Source organism: Alosa sapidissima, chromosome 9 (genome assembly GCF_018492685.1).
Source record: "Alosa sapidissima isolate fAloSap1 chromosome 9, fAloSap1.pri, whole genome shotgun sequence".
Lineage (NCBI taxonomy): Eukaryota > Metazoa > Chordata > Actinopteri > Clupeiformes > Clupeidae > Alosa > Alosa sapidissima.
Window position 1 is genome coordinate 36,951,540 of NC_055965.1, and position 23,598 is coordinate 36,975,137.

General features: G+C 43.7%; 2 protein-coding genes across 3 annotated transcripts in view; both read left to right on the plus strand.

The window, feature by feature from the left end:
- The window catches only part of LOC121718522, an 823,508-nt gene that overhangs the window by 387,892 nt on the left and 412,018 nt on the right, over positions 1 to 23,598 (plus strand). The window lies entirely within an intron of this gene.
- On the plus strand, positions 885 to 15,259 carry zgc:77849 (UPF0472 protein C16orf72 homolog). 2 transcript variants are annotated; one of them, XR_006034062.1, is made up of 5 exons: positions 885 to 1,324; positions 10,245 to 10,325; positions 10,832 to 11,107; positions 14,011 to 14,912; positions 15,129 to 15,259. XR_006034062.1 is itself a non-coding variant. In XM_042104461.1 (4 exons), exons 1-4 carry the CDS (start codon positions 1,126 to 1,128, stop codon positions 14,271 to 14,273), a joined length of 819 nt encoding a protein of 272 aa, XP_041960395.1. In that variant the 5' UTR covers positions 885 to 1,125; the 3' UTR covers positions 14,274 to 14,915. The 2 variants fall into 2 exon arrangements, 1 of the variants encoding a protein (XP_041960395.1); XM_042104461.1 differs by lacking the exon at positions 15,129 to 15,259 and having other exon boundaries at positions 14,011 to 14,915.

A 23,598-nucleotide genomic window follows, 5' to 3' on the forward strand; every position in this document is an offset into this window, starting at 1 on the left:
GGCCCAGTGAGGAAAGGTTGTGCCCAAACTGGCCCAGAGAGGAAAGGTTGTGCCCACACTGGCTGCCCAGAGAGGAAAGGTTGAGTCTTTTCTCATTGGATCGTGTTATATTATGTTGTGGTGCATCAGAGGTTGAGAAGAAAAAAAAACACATGAACACATGAAGGCAAACAGCCGCAGTAGCGAACGGTGACCACACGATTTGCGCTCTCCTCCAGCTGCAGTAGCGAATGGTGACCACACGATGGTGCTCTCCTCCAGACTCCACTTGTTTACTGAAACACGTGCCTTGGGACAGGGTCTGCCATAGATAGATGGATAGATAGATGCAAACACAATTGGTGTGTGAGTGGGTTCCTAGATGGTTTTGGTTTTTTAGTATTTTAATTATTATTTTCAACAAATGTAGTGTTCACATAATGTTTATGTAAGCACTATAAGTCTGTGGTAATGTAATGAATTAATAGGCCCAATTCTACAGGAATAATTATATTCTAATGTAATGAATTAATAGACCCAATTCTACAGGAATAATTCTATGGTAATGCAATGAATTAATACGCCCAATTCTACAGGAATAATTCTATGGTCATTTACTGTGAATTATTTCAATAGGTCTATGAGACAATCAACTGAAATCGGTCTTTGTTATCAGAAAACTGAACTTGCATAGTTGGCAACGGGTTATTAGTAAACCGCACCCTGTGCTTGTGTGTGTGTGTGTGTGTGGTAGAGTTTTGTTGTCTTCTGACGCTCCCAACCAAATGTTCAAGATCCAACCAAAATCCGTGCATAGACCCTCAAACCACGCCCATTGCTAAGCGCAGCCAATCGCTTTAGATGAAGGCAACAAAGAGGCTGGGTTTGGTGACTAGCATGGTGACTTGTTTTGAAGAGAAGACGAGAAGAGATCCGCCCACTGCCACTGTGTTTGAGTCGTCGGAATCGACTAGACAAGCGTTTTGGACCCCCACACCGGCCACAATGCAGAACTGAAGGAATAGCCATTAGGCAAGTCCGTATACGGCGCGATTACGGAATTAACAACCATTCCTTTGTGATTTTGGACGCGTTTGGGCACTGACGCATTGGGAAACGATCCGAGCAGTGCGCGAGCGCGACGGGATGGACGAGAAGAAGAAGGAGGACAGCGAAGCGGAGATCCACGAACACGGGCCCGAACACTGGTTCTCAAAATGGGAGCGCCAGTGTCTCGCTGAGGCCGAGCAAGACGAGCCTGACGAGGAGGACGGCGAAGAAAGCCAGCAGAAATTGTGGCATCTCTTTCAAAACTCTGCAACTGCAGTCGCGCAGTTGTACAAAGGTGTGAATAATGGGAATGTGTTGAACAAGGGCATTAGCTAGCTCGCCAGTCAGTTAGCATAGCTAGCTTGTAATAACTAACGTTAACGCTATCCATGAGTTCTTTCACTGACCAATTAAAATTAACTAACGTTACTTTACTGCAACACATTGCCCGTAACATCGAATAGCTTTGGCAGTCTGTGACTATATTGTTCATAAATACAATATATATATCATTTAGCGAGGTAAGTAAACGACCATATGACCAGGTACTGACGGTGACCCAACGTTGCATTTGCACAAGTGACAAACGCCAAGTTCACTTTTACCTGGTCGGGGACTGTAACTGTCGACTATGTAAGCAGACCGGTTGACGTTAGCTGACTCTCTTGGGCAACATTTTAACCTTAACTGGTCAAATAACTTAACTGTCTTCGTGACTGACTGGGACATTAACAAGGGCGGTAGCGGAAATCTGATTTAGTTGGCTAGTTGTTTGGTTAGCATGTACGATCCTTAGCTAGCGTTGGACACGGCTGCTAACGGCTAGTCCACTTAATACGCACACATAATCACGTCCAGCTTTTGCTTTCAGATAAACAAAGATATCCGTCGTCAGTAAAAAGTTCAGATTGTAGGCCAGACCGTCAACTGATTTGCTAGTAACGTTAGTTGTGTTTCCGACGAACAAAATGGCGTATATCAGGGAGGAGTTCGTGGGGATGAAAATAACTCGGATTGAGTACAGGCCTTTCTTTGAGTGAAACATACGAGTCTTCCGTTGTTGTTGTTTTTAAGAGAGTGGTCACGCAATGTTGCTAGACATGTCAATAAACCGGTTTGTGCTTGTGAAATGAAATGGGACAGAATTTAAAAAGTCTTCCGGCGCTCTCACTCACGTACGCCGGTGCTGTAGACTAGTTAACACTGCTCAGACGCAGTTCTGGCTCCTAGACATTTAACACTGCAGAGCTTGACGCGTCCCTGCTGAATCTTTCGGCAAAACAACAGAAACTCGTCCATGATGTGTTGTGAAGTAGGATAAGTCATATCACACGAGGGATGCAGAATAATTACACCAGTGTAAGCAGAGGTGATCTCTCTCTCTCTCTCTCTCACACACACACACACACAGAGCTGATATGACAATCATAATGCATGTCTGCTGCTGCCTCTTCCTCCTGTTTTCCCCTCGCCATTTCTGCTGCAGTCTAGCTATCAAGACATTGCTGCACTACTGATACAGCCAAACACACTGCTAAGTTATAGGTTAGCACCACTGACAGCCAAACACACTGCTAAGTCATAGGCTACTGCTGTTCGCACGACTGACACAGCCAAACACACTGCTAAGTTATAGGCTACTGCTGTTAGCACGACTGACACAGCCAAACACACTGCTAAGTTATAGGCTACTGCTGTTAGCACGACTGACACAGCCAAACACACTGCTAAGTTAAAGGCTACTGCTGTTAGCACGACTGACACAGCCAAACACACTGCTAAGTTATAGGCTACTGCTGCTAGCACCAACACAGCCAAACACACTGCTAAGTTATAGGCTACTGCTGTTAACATGACTGACACAGCCAAACACACTGTGAAGTAATATGTTAGCACCGCCGACACAGGCAAATACCGATATGGCAGTTGTCTACATAAATCCCGCCCCTTCCATGGGAAAAAAGTTGACATACATTGTGCCAGTCATGTGGTGTGTTGTGAAGACATCGTGCTAATCATGTGTTGTGATCTCGCCGCTGGAGCAAGGTTGGTGTCGTGAAGCCTTGTGCACGCACATTTCTGCCAAAATAGATGCCCGATAAGTGCCCAAAAAGCTTTACAATATGGCCGCCGAGTGGAGGGACTTGCCTTATGATACCTTCATGCCGGCTGTAAACTCGGAGGACCCGACTTTAAAAATCCAGACCTCTGAAAAAAGTGTGTTCATGAGATCAGCTTGGAAAGCAAATACAGGAAACACACAAATATGTTATTGCTTACTGCTTATGTAACTGCTTACTGTTTTACTGCTCACTGGGGCATCTGTGGCCTACTGGTTAGAGCTTCGGGCTTGCAACCGAAGGGTTGGCAGTTCGAATTAGGGATCGACCGATATGGTTTTTTTCAGGGCCGATACCGATATCAATTATTACCAAACCAGGAGGCCGATAACCGATATGTAAAACCGATATGTCAGTTGTCAAAAAAGAGGGTAGATAGTAAAGGCGATATGCTGCAAAAAAACATTCAAAAGCATTTATTATGCTAACTTTCCTTTCTTCTTTTGATACACAATTGTCTATCAACTTGCATCACAAGTGTAAATCCTGTGTATGATGTTAATCCAAGAGCTGAGTGATAGCAATTATTTTCATAGACTAGGCCTACACAATGGGCTTGTTAACTATGTTAAGGGACCTGTCACAAAGAGGATGCTTTGCCATCTGTGTGTGAGTGCACGAGAGAGGGAGAGGGAGAGGAAGAGGTGCATGCGTGATGGCAAGTGTTACGGTTGAATAGTTTAACAAAACAGTTTTAAAATAGTTCTTAGGCTATTTAAGCATACAATTTGTGTCCATATGTAGGCTTTAAGATACACTTTTGTTAGCCTAAAAGGCACGTTAATAGCCAGCTCAGGACGCGATTTACTTCAGGTCGGATTAAATTACGACTGGCCCTTGGTGCCTGTAGCCTGGTCTTTTCTGACAGTCCGTTTCAAAAAGGAGCAACTAGACTTTTTGACGTTCACTATCGCATAATTTAGGACTTGTCTACTATGTAGGCCTAAGGGATAACGTCTGCCAAGGTGTCCCGTTATTTACAATTAATGGACGAGGCAGAGGCAAATAACTTGCGATGCGCAGCACCCGAGTTTGTAACTAGTAGGCTAAACAGCATCACTAACATGCATCAATCGGGAATTCGCTAAATGAAGGAAGTGGGTGCTTTACTTATTGATCCGGATCAAAGAGACAATACTTACAAAGTGGTGTTTTTGTAACTTCAGTGTAGATGATTGTGATTCATTGCAATTTCAGCAAACAGTTGCAACTTCATCCAACAGCACTAATGTGCATCAATCGGGAATTCGCTAAATAAAGGAAGTGGGAGCTTATTGATCCGGATTAAAGAGACAATAGCTTACAAAGTGGTGTTTTTGTAACTTCAGTGTAGATGATTGTGATTCATTGCAACTTCAGCAGTGTAAGGTACCTACCTTCCTTAGGCTACCTTCGAAAAATAGCTCCGTACAGCTTAAGCCCAGTCAGTCTGCCTCAGTGAGAATCCTAAACTTTCTCTGTGTTCAGTCTTCGATTCTGATTGGCTGCATTCATGCTAACTAACAAATCAGACGGTGTAGTGGGCGGGACAATGCTTTCGACCACAGTGTAGCAAATGCAGGGAGTGAGAGACGCTTTACAAAGTAGCGCGTTTCATTCTTTCATTCTATCCATTTCAATATCGGCTTATCGGTGGGAAAAATGACCAATACCGATTATTATAAAAATGCTAAATATCGGCCCTAGTAATCGGCCTGGCCGATAATTGGTCGACCCCTAGTTCGAATCCCCGACCCAGTAGGAAAAATGATGTAACTGCTTACTATGATTGATCAAGAAGGAAATGATGTAACCGCTTACTATGATTGATCAAGAAGGAAAATGTCTCAAGTGTTTCTATCTAGCGTTAGTTTAGTGATCCATTACGCTACCTTGCCTATTTGTAATGTGTTTCTATCTAGCGTTAGTTTAGTGATCCATTACACTACCTTGCCTATTTGTAATGTGTTGTAATGTGAATGGGTTTGTGTTGTCTGTATGCTGCTGAGACCTTGAATTTCCCCTGGGGATCAATAAAGTATCTATCTATTAGAGATGCACCGATATGGAATTTTAGGGCCGATAACGATAACCGATATTTATTGGTTTGTTTTGACCGATACGATAACCGATAATATTACTCTTGAAAAAAAATTGTGAAAAGTGATTTGGGGAAAGCATTTAATAAGCATAATTTTATTGCAGTAATTTTACCTACCACCAAATGATGGACAGAACTCATAGTCCTCAATAGTGCGGCAGGCAACAACATAACAGTAGCCTAGCCCTACAGTATGTGTGGCTCCTTTAAGTGAACCTGATGTCAGTGAATTGCGAGTGAGTGGCTAGAGAGTATGAATCGTTTTAATTTAGGACTAAACGCTCATAAACGGCTCAGCTGGGAATAAGCTACAGTATAGTGACCAAATCAGAGTTTGTGAGGGAAACTTATGTTTAGTTTCAACTGAATAAAGCTGCAACTCCTCAGACTGTATCTTATGTCCGTCTACTCTGTTGCGCACAACCTGCTGCAGCAGAAATGAAAGGGGTTAGCCCCGAAGGTTTTAATAACCTAATAATATTATGATGACCTGTCTGGAACTGAAGCAGGAATGGTTAGCATATTTCTAGGTAGTAATACAAAACCCAAGCTAACGTAATGCAAATATAATACTAAAACACAACTTAGAACTAGGCCGAGTTTGCTTATTTGTTTCCCCGATCAGCGCGGTAAAGTGCAAACACACCAGCACAAGACGGCTCTAGATAGAGCTGAGCTCCGCTCTGGTAAGGTTAAATGGCGGATCATTCACGGGACGATTTTGAGATGCACAGATTCCCAAATGAACGCATATCCACAGATTTTGTTAGAGTGGTGAAATACATTCACACCGCTGACATTATATTGAGGAAAAAGTATAGCCAACCAAGCTCAAGTAGCTCAGTGTAGCCAGACGGACCTTACGTAGGCCTAAATTAGGACTTTAAAAAATATCGGTGCAAATTATCGGCCAGAATTCTGTTATCGGACCGATAATAATATTTTCATTTTTTCACTTATCGGCCGCCGATATATCGTGCATCCCTACTATCTATCTATCTATCTATCTATCTATCTATCTATCTATCTATGAGCGTGAGATTCGTCCCTTGGGTTGCTGCAAGGGAGTTGCAGGACTCAGAATGTGATGGAGAATATGATGGTGACGTCAAGTCGGGCACTCAGGACAAAATACTTCTGTCTGCGAGTTTAAAATCCGACCTGACTTTACTTTCAATTCAGTTTTCTCTATCGTAGGTCAGAATTTCCGATGTGGCATGAAGGTGCCAGTATCACGCTGATGCTGTTAGCTCTGCCCAGCACAGTTACAGGCTGATGCTGTTAGCTCTGCCCAGCACAGTTACAGGCTGATGCTGTTAGCTCTGCCCAGCACAGTTACAGGCTGATGCTGTTCGCTCTGCCCAGCACAGTTACAGGCTAATGCTTTTAGCACTGACCAGCACAGTTAAGTTATAGGCTAATGCTATTAACGCTGACCAGCACAGTTAAGTTATAGGCTAATGCTATTAACGCTGACCAGCACAGTTAATTTATAGGCCAATGCTATTAGCGTTGACCAGCACAGTTAGGTTACAGGCAACTGCTGTTAGCATTGACCAGCCCAGTTAAGGTACATGCTACTGCTGTTAGCATTGACCAGCCCAGTTAAGGTACATGCTACTGCTGTTAGCATTGACCAGCCCAGTTAAGGTACATGCTACTGCTGTTAGCGTTGACCAGCCCAGTTAAGGTACATGCTACTGCTGTTAGTGTTGATCAGCCCAGGTAAGGTACATGCTACTGCTGTTAGCATTGACCAGCCCAGTTAAGGTACATGCTACTGCTGTTAGCATTGACCAGCCCAGTTAAGGTACATGCTACTGCTGTTAGTGTTGACCAGCATTGCTAAGCAAAGTCCTTTTAGGCCCTGTCCCTCCACGCGGCAGCCATATCGCAATGCCCTTTGGGCAGTTATTTGAAAAGGCAGGCATTTGTTTAGGCAGAACTGCTAAGTTATATATAGGCAGCACAGCTAAGTAATGGGCTACTGCTCGCTGACCAGTACTGCTAAATACTGTGCTACTGCTGTTAGCTCTGACCAGAACTGCTAAGTTATAGACTACTGCTGTTAGCTCAGTTATAGACTACTGCTGTTAGCACTGACCAGGCTACTGCTGTTAGCTCTGACCAGCACAGCTAAGTTATAGGCTACTGCTGTTAGCACTGACCAGCACTGCGCTGTTAGCACTGATCAGCACTGATCATCACTGCTAAGTTCTAGACCAGCGGTTCCAAAACTTTTTCTCCCGCGGACCACCTTTTACATACTGACTCGGCACGCGTACCCCCACCATCCGACACATAATACAACACATTCTATTGACGCATTCCAGGCATAATGTTTAATTAGCCACCCTACATGATAGCAAACAAAATCAAAATGTGCAACTGGTCTATGAGCTCACACTAAAAACCGTGTGGAGAAAACATTAGACTGGTGGTTAGATAAATCTACGTGAAGCTTAGGCCTATATGCCTCATCATACTTTTCTTTTCTTCGCGCAGTCTTTTCCGTCTCGTCTGTCATCCCCCGGCGCTCGGGAGCCACCTCCGCCTTCATCATTCTGCCCCCATCCCATTGTTACCTGTCTCCTGCTCTGTTCTCCTCTTCGATCGCTTTGATTAGGCCTTTTGGACAGTGTTCTTCTTTTTAGCCAATTTTCCAAGTTTTCCGTAGCCTTCTACCTATCTATACTTCCACAAAACTAACGAGCCAGATATTCTGTCTGCCCGCAGGAAATCACGTGCATTGTGGGTAGCTTATTTTTTAATGAAAACAAAGCCTACTATAGAGTTTACTATGGATTTCCTTTAATTTCACGTTTCCATATCATTATAACCCGATTCGAAATTATGCAGTGTTTCCCCTACAATGTATTCATCAGCGGCGCAGCGCCGCTCCTGGAATTCAAGCGCCACTGCAAAAAAAGTTGCCTAATAAAAAATTTAAAAAATAGACGAAAGTCTAGACTTCAGGAACAGCTGCCGTTCGTTCAGGTTTCATGTCAACAAATAATAGTAGGCTAACGTTGAAGGCGCAGTCAGGGATTCCACAGGAGATTACGCTTGTTTGTGTTTATGTTTAAGTTTATTAGCAGACACAATTTTGTGCAAAAAAACGTAGCCTACATTATGTTAACCAAGGAACCAAATTAAACACGCCAGCGAGATAGCTCGCCCCTACCTTCAGTAACGTTAGCCTATTCTGAGATAAATTCCACACATTGTTTCGTTTTTGTTTGTGATGCAGGCAATGCTTTCAAGCCCTGTGTTGCTAACATACCTTGGCTGTGAAAAAACTAAGGTCTAGCTAGCCTATTGGTGGATTTAATTGAATTTGAGTAATAGGATACACAACCATTTACATCTGAGATGGTTTGTAATTCCTGTAGAGCTCACCAAAATTATAGATATGATACAAGACACTTATCTGCTATAATCCAAGATAGATTTTCTTCGAGTTTTTGACCATTTATTTTACCAAATGACATGGGAAACATAATTCATTTCATCCACATATTCTTATGCACCATGCACAACAACGCTACTAAGTTAGCTTAAAACCGTGAGAATCAAGCAAGCCTCACGGGCCGTCACCGCCTTAAAGTGACAGGCACTCAATTCGACTTGCACAGCACCAATACAGTGTAATGACATGAAAGAGAAGTCTATATAGTTTATACAGTGCTGTGCAAAAGTTAAGACACCCATGCTGAAATTGACTAAAGGGAGGAATAAAAAACATATTTTGCCTTTTGTCTTAATGCCTTAATTAAAAAAAAAAAAAAATAGGACATCAATTATTTTTTAATGCATCATGTATCGTAAATAAATAAATGTTATTATATAAATAAATGTCAACTTATGCACAGCACTGTATATTCTAAATAGTAATAGTTTGTACAGTGGCCTACAGTGTACAGTTGTACAGTGGCTAATACTAATAATGTAAATGAAAAAGGTGAAAGAAAAACATGAATAATCCTGTTCAAGTACTGCAATAATCATGCTTTGTAAATGCTTGACATGAATAATCCTGTTCAAGTACTGCAATAATCATGCTTTGTAAATGCTTGACATGAATAATCCTGTTCAAGTACTGCAATAATCATGCTTTGTAAATGCTTGACATGAATAATCCTGTTCAAGTACTGCAATAATCATGCTTTGTAAATGCTTGACATGAATAATCCTGTTCAAGTACTGCAATAATCATGCTTGTGTTGATGGTGATGTCATAATTTGTAACCCAATCTGTCCATTTCTTTCACAAAATCCTCCAGCAGTCACCATTTAAGGACCTTTAAGTCATTTTTTCAAAATGTTCTCTTTTTTTTGTGGGGGGGCTTCCTACGATCAACAGCACCGCTGCTGGAAAAAATTCTAGGGGAAACACTGTTATGTATTATTTATTAATTGATTAATCATTTTTAATATGTTTCTGACATTGACCTTTTCATCTCGCGTACCCCCTAGTGGCAGCTCGCGTACCACAGTTTGGGAATGCCTGTTCTAGACTACTGCTGTTCGCTCTGACCAGCACAGCTAAGTTATAGGCTACTGCTGTTAAGGTCTATGTTTGTGGTAGTGCAGTAATACAGAACGAAATGCGGTCAAGGTGTATGTTTGTGGTAGCGCAGTACTATAGAACGAAATGCGGTCAAGGTATCCGCATTGAGGATTGTTGTCTTAATGTGGTTGTTGCGTGACTGTCCTAGCAATCCTGGTAATCTTATATTCTCTAAAGATCGTGTGTGTAATCTTATATCCTCTAAATATTGTGTGTGTAATCTTATATCCTCTAAAGATTGTGTGTGTAATCTTATATCCTCTAAAGATTGTGTGTGTAATCTTATGTCCTTTAAAGATCGTGTGTGTCCTCTCCTGTCTCCTCTAAAGATTGTGTGTGTGTAATCTTATATCCTCTAAAGATCGTGTGTGTAATCTTATATCCTCTCCTGTCTCCTTTAAAGATCGCATGTGTAATCTTATATCCTCTCCTGTCTCCTTTAAAGATCGTGTGTGCCAACAGCAGTCCCTGGCATTATGGGGACCCTTCCAGAATGCTGCCACAGCAGTCACCAACCTTTACAAAGGTAAGATAGTTAAGCACACTCACCTTTACAAATGTAAGATGGATAAGCACACTCGCCTTTACAAAGGTAAGCTAGTTAAGCACACTAAGCTGGTTAAGCACGCTCGCCTTTACAAAGGTAAGATGGTTAAGCACGCTCGCCTTTACAGAAGTAAGCTCGTCATGTGCACACACACATTTACAAAGGAACTTGTTACACACGGTAACCTTTTCTAAGATAAGCTCGTTTACATTAAGAACACTCACCTATACAGAGGTAAGCTCGTTAAGCACACTAACCTTTACAAAGGTAAGTTCGTTAAGCATGGTAACCTTTTCTAAGGTAAGCTTGTTGACATTTAGCACACTCACCGTAATAGAATTTGTTAACCACAAATTCTCGTGCTCGTTAAGCAGGTTAACTGGGCGCCAAACCTGTGTGTGTAGAGAGCGTGTAAGTGCGGCAGTACTCTTATGTCCTGGGCCTTCAGAGAGGTTTGACCTGTGTGTGTGTGTGTGTGTGTGTAGAGAGTGTGGAAGTGCGGCAGTACTCTTATGACCTGGGCCTTCAGTCGGGGCTTCAGCGTCGGCGTCAGGAGGTCCTCGCCTGGGTGAAGAAACGCAGGCGTACGATTCGCCGAGAGGACCTCATCAGCTTCCTGTGTGGGAAGGCCCCGCCCCCCCGCAACGCCAGAGCAACACCCAGGATCACCATGGTGTCCCCCAGTCGACCATCGCCAACGGAAACCGCCGACTCCGTGGAAACAGACCTACAGCCTTTCAGAGAAGCCATTGCACTGCACGGTAAGGAGGAGTGTATGTGTGTGTGTGTGTGTGCGTGCGCCATTTTCCAGCACAGTCAGGTGTGAGTGTGTGTGTGTTTACACTATTTCCCAGCACAGTCAGGTGTGTGTGTGTGTGTGTGTGTGTGTGTGTGTGTGTGTGTGTGTGTGTGTGTGTGTGTGTGTGTGTGTGTGTATACGTACCATTTCCCAGCACAGTCAGGTGTGTGTGTGTGTGTGTGTGTGTGTGTGTACGTACCATTTCCCAGCACAGTCAGGTGTGAGTGTGTAAGGTTGTGTGTTTGTGTTATCATTTATTTCTGTTTGTGTGTGAGTGTACTTTTTCAATCAGGCACCCAGTTAATGAACTCTAAATTGGGAACCTTATTCTAGTTACCCATTGTGTGTGTGTGTGTGTGTGTGTGTGTGTGTGTGTGTACGTACCATTTCCCAGCACAGTCAGGTGTGAGTGTGTAAGGTTGTGTGTTTGTGTTATCATTTATTTCTGTTTGTGTGTGAGTGTACTTTTTCAATCAGGCACCCAGTTAATGAACTCTAAATTGGGAACCTTATTCTAGTTACCCATTGTGTGTGTGTGTGTGTGTGTGTGTGTGTGTGTGTGTGTGTACGTACCATTTCCCAGCACAGTCAGGTGTGAGTGTGTAAGGTTGTGTGTTTGTGTTATCATTTATTTCTGTTTGTGTGTGAGTGTACTTTTTCAATCAGGCACCCAGTTAATGAACTCTAAATTGGGAACCTTATTCTAGTTACCCATTGTGTGTGTGTGTGTGTGTGTGTATATTGTGTGTGTGTGTGTATATTGTGTGTGTGTGTGTGTGTATATTGTGTGTGTGTGTGTATATAGTGTGTGTGTGTGTGTGTGTTAGAAGTTGGTGTTTTGCCCCTTAGCATCCACACGGTTGGCATGCGGTTAGCGGTTGGTGTACGCCATTCGGGCCCTTAGCATCCATGCAGTTAGCATACAGTTAGCAGTGGACCTGATTGTGTGTGTGTGTGTGTGTGTGTGTGTGTGTGTATTAGGGCTGTAATGATATGCGTACCAAAACCAAAATCGTGACACTCATATCCACACACCCCATAATAATAAAAAATTAGTTTTAAATAGCGCCTTTCAAGAAACTCAACTTCGCTTTACAATACGTGGTGTGTGTGTGTGTGCGTGTGCACACAGGAGCGCTCTTTGCCCCGCTCTCTCTCACTCAATGGACACGCCCCTCAGCATGCACATTTAATCCAAAAAGGACGCAGAGAAGACAACTTGCCAAGCAGATTTAATAACAATTCGGCATCATCGGCAGGCTGCGCAAATTTGTTTAAAACTCTTGCATTCAAGTTGACTGATCTCCAATACCATTGTTTTCCAAGACTCAAAAGGGCCTGTCCCAAGGAGAGAAAGTATTAGCCTGCCTTAAACCTTAAACACACGTGGGGCAACTGACTAGTCCAACCAGTAGACTATGATAAGCTAGCCAACACGGCTAGGCCTACTGAACAGTCCAACCAGTAGACTATGATGAGCTAGCCAACACGGCTAGGCCTACTGAACAGTCCAACCAGTAGACTATGATGAGCTAGCCAACACGGCTAGGCCTACTGAACAGTCCAACCAGTAGACTATGATGAGCTAGCCAACACGGCTAGGCCTACTGAACAGTCCAACCAGTAGACTATGATGAGCTAGCCAACACGGCTAGGCCTACTGAATAGTCCAACCAGTAGACTATGATGAGCTAGCCAACACGGCTAGCTAGCCAACACGGCTAGGCCTACTTTGTTTACAATGTTTCCAGGCTTCAACCAGAGTTGCTGAAGCTGTAATATTAGTAGGCTACCTAGGCTCTATAATCTGCATGAGGTGCGCCGTCATGAATATCAGAAATTCAGTATTTTCTAATTTTATATGAGTTGTTTACATCAAACTCATTTTAATATCATATCCTATTGTATATTATGACATGTATATGTATATTCAGTGTTCAAATCAGTCCAGTCTATACAGGCTTTCAAATTCCAATCCTCTAGTGTATTCAGTATTTTCTAAAGTTATATGAGTTGTTTATATATCAATATAATTGTATTATTGTTAGGGCTGGGACAACGTATCGATGACGTCGACAAAAAATATGAGCGTCGATTCGTCAAGCATAATGCGTGCCGCCAAATATTTTTAATTTCTAATAGTTGACTAATCTGTGATGGGGCGCCACAAAATCAAAACCGGCCTATTTAAATTAAATTAGATCATTGAGCAACCAGTAGACTATGATGAGATCATTGAGCTGCTTTTTACGCACGCAGCCATTCCTTGCCCCGCCCTCTCGTAACGAGCCCGCTGCGAGTTTAGCACGCTTACTTACAGCTGCTTGTCAATTTCGTTACTCATGCAGGGCTCATTTTACTGACTCTGACACTGAATGTTTGCAAAATCCCAATGTAAATGGAAAAGTGTTTTCCAAGACTCAAAAGTGCTTGTCCCAAGGAGAAGTAGGCTATGAACCGTTATTTGAACTAACTACGTTATGAGTTGCATCCACACATCAGCAGCCTTTAAACTGTGTTAACAGTGCAAGGGATCCCTCACGAACGTCTTAAAGTGACAGACACTCAATTAGACCTATACACTACTGAATGCTACCTCTGACTAAGAATGCATTATTTTGCACTTGTATAGTCTTTTATTTTGGAATTTTAAGAGCAATAAACATATATTGCAATATTAAGGAATTCATGTTTTTTTCATTTAGATATGTAAATCAACATGTATAAATTGCTATTAGTCAATTAATGGGGAGAGGATCGGATCGCTAGATTAATCGTTTAAAAAATAATCGTGTGTTAGTGTAATGTAATGTGTTTTTATAATGTGCGTGTATGTATATAATATGTGTGTGTGTGTGTGATCAGGTCTGAGCGGCGCCATGGCGAGCATCAGTGTGCGTTCCTCCTCGGGAGGGGCTGGTCCCGGCTCCCCGACCCACCTCAGCTCTGCACCGCCACCACCGCCTGGTCGCCGTAGAAACGGCCTCCACGACGTGGACCTCAACACCTTCATCTCGGAGGAGATGGCCCGTCACCTGGACAACGGGCCACGGAAGCGAGGCCCTCCGGCCCAATGTGCTGAGGTCATCAGTGACTCGCCCACGCACAAGCGCAACCGGCTTGTCTGATTGGCCCACTCCTCCCATCCTCGCGCCCGCCAGGACTCAGCAGCCAATTGGAGCTGCAGAGACGACTCGGGAGGCTCTCTGATTGGTCAGTGGGCCTGTGAGGTCATCAGTATGGGATGGACTGTGTGACGCGTAGAAGGGTGAAAAAGTTTTTGTTTGGGAGTCTGACATGCGTGCGCGCGCGCGCACACACACACACACACACACACTTAAGCAAAGACACAGACACACCCACACACACACACACATTTATAGAATTATACTGAAACATGTACAGAAGTATCCTTACAATGCTTTGTTTGTGCGTTGTGTGTGTATGTGTATGCACACATGCAAGCTTGTGAGAGAGAGTGTGAGAGAGACAGAATGTTATAAATAATAGAGATGTTTGTGTGTGTGTGAGAGAGAGAGAATTGTGGAGATAGGTATGCGAGAGAGAAATGTGTAAAAATAAGGAGGTGTGTGTGTGTGTGTGTGTGAAAGAGAAATGTGTTAAAATAAGGTGTGAGTGTGACAGGGTAATGTGATAAAATAAGGTTTGTGTGTGTGTGAATGTGAAAGGGAAATGTGTTAAAATAAGGTGTGTGTGTGTGACACAAATGTGTTGAGTGAGTGTGATCAGCTGTGACCCCCTTATGGGTGTGAGAGTGAGTGTGTGTGAGTGTGTGTGAGTGTGTGTGAGTGTGTGTGAGTGTGTGTGAGTGTGTGTGAGTGTGTGTGAGTGTGTGTGAGTGTGTGTGAGTGTGTGTGTGTGTGTGTGTGTGTGTGTGTGTGTGAGTGAGTAAGTGTGTGTGTGTGTGAGTGGTTGAGAGTGAGTGAGAGTGTGTGTGTGAGAGTGAGAGTGAGAGAGATCAGCTGTGACCCTTTTTGTAAAGTTTTTTTTTTTTTACTTTAGATAATCAGTCCCCCTTTCCCATATGTTAGATCATTGTCCCCTCTATAGAACATCATGAGTTCCCTCTAGAACATCACTAGTCCCCTCTATAGAACATCACTAGTCCCCTCTATAGAACATCACTAGTCCCCTCTATAGAATATCATGAGTCTCCTCTAGAACATCACTAGTCCCCTCTAGAACATCAGGAGTCTCCTCTAGAACATCACTAGTCCCCTCTGTAGAACATCAGGAGTCTCCTCTAGAACATCACTAGTCCCCTCTATAGAACATCACTAGTCCCCTCTATAGAACATCATGAGTCCCCTCTATAGAACACCATGAGTTCCCTCTAGAACATCACAAGTCCTCTCTCTCTCTCTCTCTCTCTCTCTCTCTCTCTCTCTCTCTCTCTCTCTCTCTCTCTCTCTCTCTCTCTCTCTCTCTCTCTCTCTCTCTCTCTCTCTCTCATTTTTATGGGTTTCTCTTCCCCTCTTTCACTTGTTTTTTTGTTTTTGTTTTTTCTCCTGCTTTGTTTATTATTATTATTATTATTATTATTATTATTATTATTATTATTGTTGTTGTTGTTTGTTTTGGTTTTGCCTTGATTGAGTCTCCCTGTATGTGGTGTGTTGTGTAAATAGCCTGCGTCTCCGTGGTGATTATATGGTACATATGGAGCAGAAATAAGATGCAGCAGCGTTGAAATGTACATGTACAAAAGGAAACATTCTTGCATTAAAAAAACAATTACAACAACAAACAACCAACCAGAGCCTCTCTCATTGAACACAACAGCCAATCACAACCAGAGCCTCTCTCATTGAACACGACAGCCAATCACAATCCTGCAACCAATCACAACCCTGCAGTCAACAACAACCAGAGCCTCTCTCATTGGCTCCGTCATTACACATAAGAACACTACAGCCAATCACAACCCTGCAGCCTCTTAGGTAGCCAACCACATCCCTGCAGCCTTCACAGTAGCCAACCACATCCCTGCAGCCTTCACAGTTATAGGCTCATTCGAGATGAGCTGTGGCTGACTTCCTACGTCAACGTGAACTTCAAATTCTATAACAGCAGGCAGCTTGTCCTGACAGATCAGGGGGATCCAGGACCGATCAGAGCACTGACACGGGAGAGAAAAACAACACAGACGGACCAATCAGAGATCAGGGGGGTATTCCAGAAAGCAGGTTTATTGTCTTAACTGGGTATGTTAACCTAACAGTGGGGTGTATTACGAATCTTGATTAGTGGCTTAGCGAGGTATGTTGCGCTCAAAGCCAGGCTATGCTGTGACACGAAAGTGGATCTGTTTTAGTGTCGCTATATCACCATGGTATCTTATGCTGTCATCCAAACCTGGTCGGGAGGAGGTTATGTGCTAAGTTATAGCAGAGACTTTCTAATGTGGAGACACAACACTCAAAAAATACTCCATAGAAATGCATGGGGCTAGTTTGTCACGCCAATATGGCCGTTGTCTACACATATCCCACCCCTTCCTCGGCAAAACGTCGACATGTGAATACATTGAGCCATATGGTGTGTTGTGAAGACATCATGCCAATCATGTGTTGTGATCTCGCCGCTGGAGCAAGATTGGTGTCATGAATCCTTGCGCACGCGCAGTTCGACCCAAAGACTGTGCCCGATGAGTGCCCATAAAACGTTGGTATATGGCCGACGAGTGGAGGGCCTTGCCTAAAAGGACTTTGGTTATAGCTCATATTGTGTAATCTACCGCCCGCTGACCAATCAGTTGTCTTAAAAACGAAGTTATCTCAAGTGTAGGATTCTGTCATATATCTTACAGGTGGAGGTCCGCCTCTACTAACATTTTGGATCTCGAATGCGCTTTAATAGTGCTGTGCGTGCAAATATCCCACTATGGACGTGCATACCATACAACAACTGATGACAATTGATTTATTTGATGTTATAGGTTAGACACAAAAAAAGACCACAGTGTAGATTAAGCTATCGCTCATGAATGCGGAAGTAATTGTTTTTAAATAGAGGCGGTCTTGTGCGTCTCCACGTTTCACGATTGGCCAACGTCATCCCAACACCGAGAACGCGCACAGATCTGAGCTGAAAGCCTAGTTTGACGAATATATCACACAACTGCTATCGTAGTATCACTTAACGTATACCCCTGAGTCAAGGCTTTGTCAAGCCTCGCTATGTCTACATAGCCTAGATATGTCTAACGTGCTTCGTAGTATACCCCACAGGTCAGTTACTGGCTTAACTGTGTATGTTAATCAGGGGGGTATTCCAGAAAGCGGGTTTAGTGCTTAACTGGGTACGTTAACGCAGAGTAAGCGGTAAAACTGGGATTTCAGTTCCAAAACGTTCAAAAATGATCAGGCTATGTAAGTAACGATGGTAACATAGGCTCTGAACTTAACCTGGTAGGGGTAGGTTATGTTCAGTCATGTTCGGTGATTTTAGTGCACGTTCAGCCGGGCCAATGTTTTCACCTTTATCACAAAATGGCGTTTCCTTTTGACGAAGGTGCGATTGACAAAGAAGCACAAATCATCCGTGCTATTTACCGTGAGAAGGTGATAAGACCACATCACATGATATCCTTTCTTTTCCAAACGAGTTGTTGCGAGAGCGCTACCGTTATTCAGTGGAATACTTTATACACATTTCTAACGTTACGCATTGTGGATCAATTAGAATAGAATAAAATAAGATAAGTCTTTAATGTAGCTAGCCTACACCATGGTGGACATTTGTCTTTGGCTCACCAGACATACAAGACAGAAGGACATACAGACAACATCTCAGACACATTGAAGATATCATTAAAACAAGTACATTTTAAAAAAGGGAAAAATATAGAAAATTAATAAGAATTAAGAAATAGGTTTACATTTAGCCTAGGCGACATAAAAAAACAGCTCAGTCAGCTATGTGTGTTGTCACTAAGTTTGGTTAAAGGGGAACTATGCAGGATTTTAGATACAATAGATAGAAACATTTTAGAACAATTTGTTTTAGGTACTAATGACATTTATTAACACGTTGACTGCCGTGCTGTTTTTGGAAGCTTTGGCTCAGAGTGCCAGCAATCTAGATCATTGTTGACGATTTTTCAACAACAAGTGCAGGTTGTTATATAAATATATATGACAAGTTATATAAATCAAGTGATTATTAAGTGTGTGTGTGTGTGTTTATATATCAATCATACACAACACCCTCACACCTTCCCTTCTAAGATGGAGAGTGGGTTGCTCTATTAAGATGCAGACACATGTGTGCTATTCACACACACACGTCCCCAAACACTAAACGAGGGCACGCTGTGCAGACGTGCAAGCTCTGCATTCAGCTCCGCAACAGACATCCTCTCTGTGCAGACGTGCAAGCTCTGCATTCAGCTCCGCAACAGACATCCTCTCTGTGCAGACGCGCAAGCTCTGCATTCAGCTCCGCAACAGACATCCTCTCTGTGCAGACGCGCAAGCTCTGCATTCAGCTCCGCAACAGACATCCTCTCTGCATTCAGCTCCGCAACAGACATCCTCTCTGCATTCAGCTCCGCAACAGACATCCTCTCTGTGCAGACGTGCAAGCTCTGCATTCAGCTCCGCAACAGACATCCTCTCTGCATTCAGCTCCGCAACAGACATCCTCTCTGCATTCAGCTCCGCAACAGACATCCTCTCTGCATTCAGCTCCGCAACAGACATCCTCTCTGCGATCATCGTCCAGTCGTCTATCAGTTTCCTCATCCCCGTCTTGGTGGCGGCCAAGAACCCGTATGAAAAAGTCACCTTGCGCGTGGAGCCCAGCGCAGACCAGCCTTTCACTCTGTCCGTGCAACAGAACGCAGACCAGAAGTGGGCGGGCACGTTCACCCTCCTCGCTCCGCCCCTCACTACCCACGCGTTGCCTGGCACCATGCCTGTGGCTACGTGAGTGGAGTCAGGCTGGCACCGGTTGTCTATGTAGTTGGCGGTGACTTTCTCCACCTGCCCGTGCCAGTCAGTGGCGTCCTCTTCGTCCTGTGGGGCGGCGTTGGTCAGGGTGAAGGAGGACTCTGAGGAAGTGATGTCGCATCCGCAGCAGTCGGGGTACAGGTGGCCGGGCTGGTATTGCTGTTTGCTGTAGTCAATAAGCAGAGCCTGGTGGGATGCCTGAACGCCCTTCAGGAGTCATGTGGCCCTGCGCTTTGGGGTCATCAAGCTGCAGTTCAGATCACAGACACAAGAGGGCAGCAGAGAGTCAGTACAGTCAGATGCTACATCAAGCTGCAGTTCAGATCACAGACACAAGAGGGCAGTAGAGAGTCAGTACAGTTCAGATCACAGACACAAGAGTGCAGTAGAGAGTCAGTACAGTCAGATGCTACATTAAGCTGCAGTTCAGATCACAGACACAGGGGGCGGCAGAGAGTCAGTACAGTGAGATGCTACAATAAACTGCAGTTCAGATCACAGACACAAGAGGGAGGCAGAGAATCAGTATAGTGAGATGCTACATTAAGCTGCAGTTCAGATCACAGACACAGGGGGCGGCAGAGAGTCAGTACAGTGAGATGCTACAATAGGCTGCAGTTCAGATCACAGACACAAGAGGGCAGCAGAGAGACAAAGAAATTACAAATTTCATCTGCTTCACTTTTACTGCTACACATTTTTTATGCAAGAATACTTCAGTGTCCACAGTGAGTCTTGCAAGCGCAGACACACACACACACACACACACAGAAACTTTTAGGATACTTTCAGGATATTTTTAGCTCCTAATCAAGGGAAGAGTTCTGAACGGCTGTAAGTAATCAGAACATTCATGGAAACAACAAGTGCAACAAATGTGAACATATGTGGATTATACCTGCACACACACACACACACACACACACACACACTTTACATGCCAACACCCATCTTTCCTGTGTGTCTCACATAATTAATGTGACATGACAAGTGACAAAAATGGCGAAAGTCTTTTCCAGGGGTGGCCCCTTATTCCACCTGTAGGTCTCTCAAACTCACCCAGGTGTGTGTGTGTGTGTGTGTGTGTGTGTGTGTGTGTCTTACCTGGGGCTCAATATTCCAGGTCTGTTCCCTTATTCCACCTGTAGGGGATCCTGTTGGTGGTGTCGTAGAGCGTGGCGTAGCGGTACTTGTCCTTGTGCTTCTGGCAGATCTGCACGTACTGCGCTCCCCCCAGCACAGTAGGAGGGACGCGTACGCCATTCTGGTCCTTAACGAAGAAGTCAGGACAAGTAGCGGCAAAGGAGGCAACGACCTCCCCCTCCACCAATGAGAAGAGACCCAGCAGCGGCAGCAGACCAATCAGCTTCATGATGAAGAAGATGAGGATGATGATGGCGAAGAACAGTGTTCTCTGTCAGCTCAGAGGAGAGTGAGGAGAGCAGCTCAGAGAGCCAGCTTTAAGGCTCACCAGACACACACACACACACACACACACACACACACACACACACAGCGCCTCGTCTTCAGGGGATTTGCATAGGCAGACCTGCAGGAAGTCATTGTAAGGACATGAGGCGGAGCTTCAGTTACTAGACTAAGTTACTGGGCATCAGTGGTGTGTGTGTGTGTGTGTGTCTGCTGAAGCAGCATCTTTTTGGGGCAGTGGGGGAGTGTTCACACACACACACACAGGGGACAGTACACTGTTGAGAGATATGTGTGTATCTGAAGCTGTCTTCTCCACCAACACTACAAAACACACACACACACACACACACACACACACACACACACACACACACACAATGACAACACTACAAAACACACACACACACACACACAATGACAACACTACAAAACACACACACACACACACAAACACACACAATGACAACACTACAAAACACACACACACACACACACACAATGACAACACTACAAAACACACACACACACACACACACACACACACAATGACAACACTACAAAACACACACACACACACACACACACACACACACACACACACACACACAATGACAACACTACAAAACACACACACACACAATGACAACACTACAAAACACACACACACACACACACAATGACAACACTACAAAACACACACACACACACACACACACACACACACACACAATGACAACACTACAAAACACACACACACACTCACACAATGACAACACTACAAAACACTAAGAATGTTCTTGTTTTGTCCATGATGCAAAGATTAACTTTATCTTCATTTTATCGTCATTCATTCCAAAATGTACTAAATGTCCCCTCTGAAGATTAATCTATCTCTCCCTCTCTTCCACTCTCTCTCTCTCTCTCCCTCTCTCCCTCTCTTGCTCTCTCTCTCTCTCTCTCTCTCTCTCCCCCCCCTCTCTTCCGCTCTCTCTCTCTCTCTCTCCCTCTCTCTCTCTCTCTCCCTCTCTCTCTCCCCCTCTCCCTCTCTCGCTCTCTCTCTCTCTCCCTCTCTCTCCCTCTCCCTCTCTCTCCCCCTCTCCCTCTCTCGCTCTCTCTGTCTCTCGAAAAAGAGTCCTCTGAGCTGTGCTACTAGCTGTACCAATGCTAACAACAGCACGTATCCATACGCCTCTATGTGCTGTGCTCTATATTCAGCTGAATTAACCAGACTACAGCACGTATCCATACGCCTCTATGTGCTCTATATTCAGCTGAATTAACCAGACTACAGCACGTATCCATACGCCTCTATGTGCTCTATATTCAGCTGAATTAACCAGACTACAGCACGTATCCATACGCCTCTATGTGCTCTATATTCAGCTGAATTAACCAGACTACAGCACGTATCCATACGCCTCTATGTGCTGTGCTCTATATTCAGCTGAATTAACCAGACTACAGCATGTATCCATACGCCTCTATGTGCTCTATATTCAGCTGAATTAACCAGACTACAGCACGTATCCATACGCCTCTATGTGCTGTGCTCTATATTCAGCTGAATTAACCAGACTACAGCACGTATCCATACGCCTCTATGTGCTGTGCTCTATATTCAGCTGAATTAACCAGACTACAGCACGTATCCATACGCCTCTATGTGCTCTATATTCAGCTGAATTAACCAGACTACAGAACGTATCCATACGCCTCTATGTGCTCTATATTCAGCTGAATTAACCAGACTACAGCACGTATCCATACGCCTCTATGTGCTCTATATTCAGCTGAATTAACCAGACTACAGCACGTATCCATACGCCTCTATGTGCTGTGCTCTATATTCAGCTGAATTAACCAGACTACAGCACGTATCCATACGCCTCTATGTGCTGTAGTCTATATTCAGCTGAATTAACCAGACTACAGCACGTATCCATACGCCTCTATGTGCTCTATATTCAGCTGAATTAACCAGACTACAGCACGTATCCATACGCCTCTATGTGCTCTATATTCAGCTGAATTAACCAGACTACAGCACGTATCCATACGCCTCTATGTGCTGTGCTCTATATTCAGCTGAATTAACCAGACTACAGCACGTATCCATACGCCTCTATGTGCTCTATATTCAGCTGAATTACAGTTTTTCTCGATCGTTTTGATACCTGTGTCAACTCTGACATCACGTTCTCAAAACAGTTAACACCCGTGTCTGAACAAAAGCACTCTGGACAAAATGACACATTTTGCTTGCAAAAGGCTGTTACTCTCTCAAAACACTTAAAACATGCAGCAAAAGCAAATCTTGCCTTCAAACACTACAACTTGTTGCCAATTCAAAAACACTCTTTAATCAATCATTACACACTGGACAACAAAATGCAAAATCTAGTTCTCAAAATGAGCATTTTTGCTATGTCTGTTCTTTCTCATTTTTCTGGTATCAGAAAAAAAACTGTGAAAAGACAAAATGTGCTGAATAAAAAAATAATTTATTCATTCCTCCCAAGATGTAACTGTCATTGTAAGACATACAGCAAACACCTAGTAAGATACTGTAAATTTCATTGAACTACAACTTAGACTAAAATAAATAGACCTACAGTAGACCTACGAAATAGACCTACAGTAAACACCTTTTGTACTGTTTTCTCCACCAAATAGGCAATACAGTACTTTGTCTAAATGTGCATTAGATCCATACTTGCAAATAGCAACACAGAACAGACATCTCTTATGTATAATGAATGATTGCTATTGATATGCAATTAACCAGACTATAGCACGTATCCATACGCCTCTATGTGCTGTGCTCTATATTCAGCTGAATTAACCAGACTACAGCACGTATCCATACGCCTCTATGTGCTCTATATTCAGCTGAATTAACCAGACTACAGCACGTATCCATACGCCTCTATGTGCTGTAGTCTATATTCAGCTGAATTAACCAAGACAGGATGAATGTCTATTTGACCCTAAAAAGAGAATTTGAATTGGCAGAGTCTGTCCTCTCTGTCAGATGCAAAGCAAAACCTGA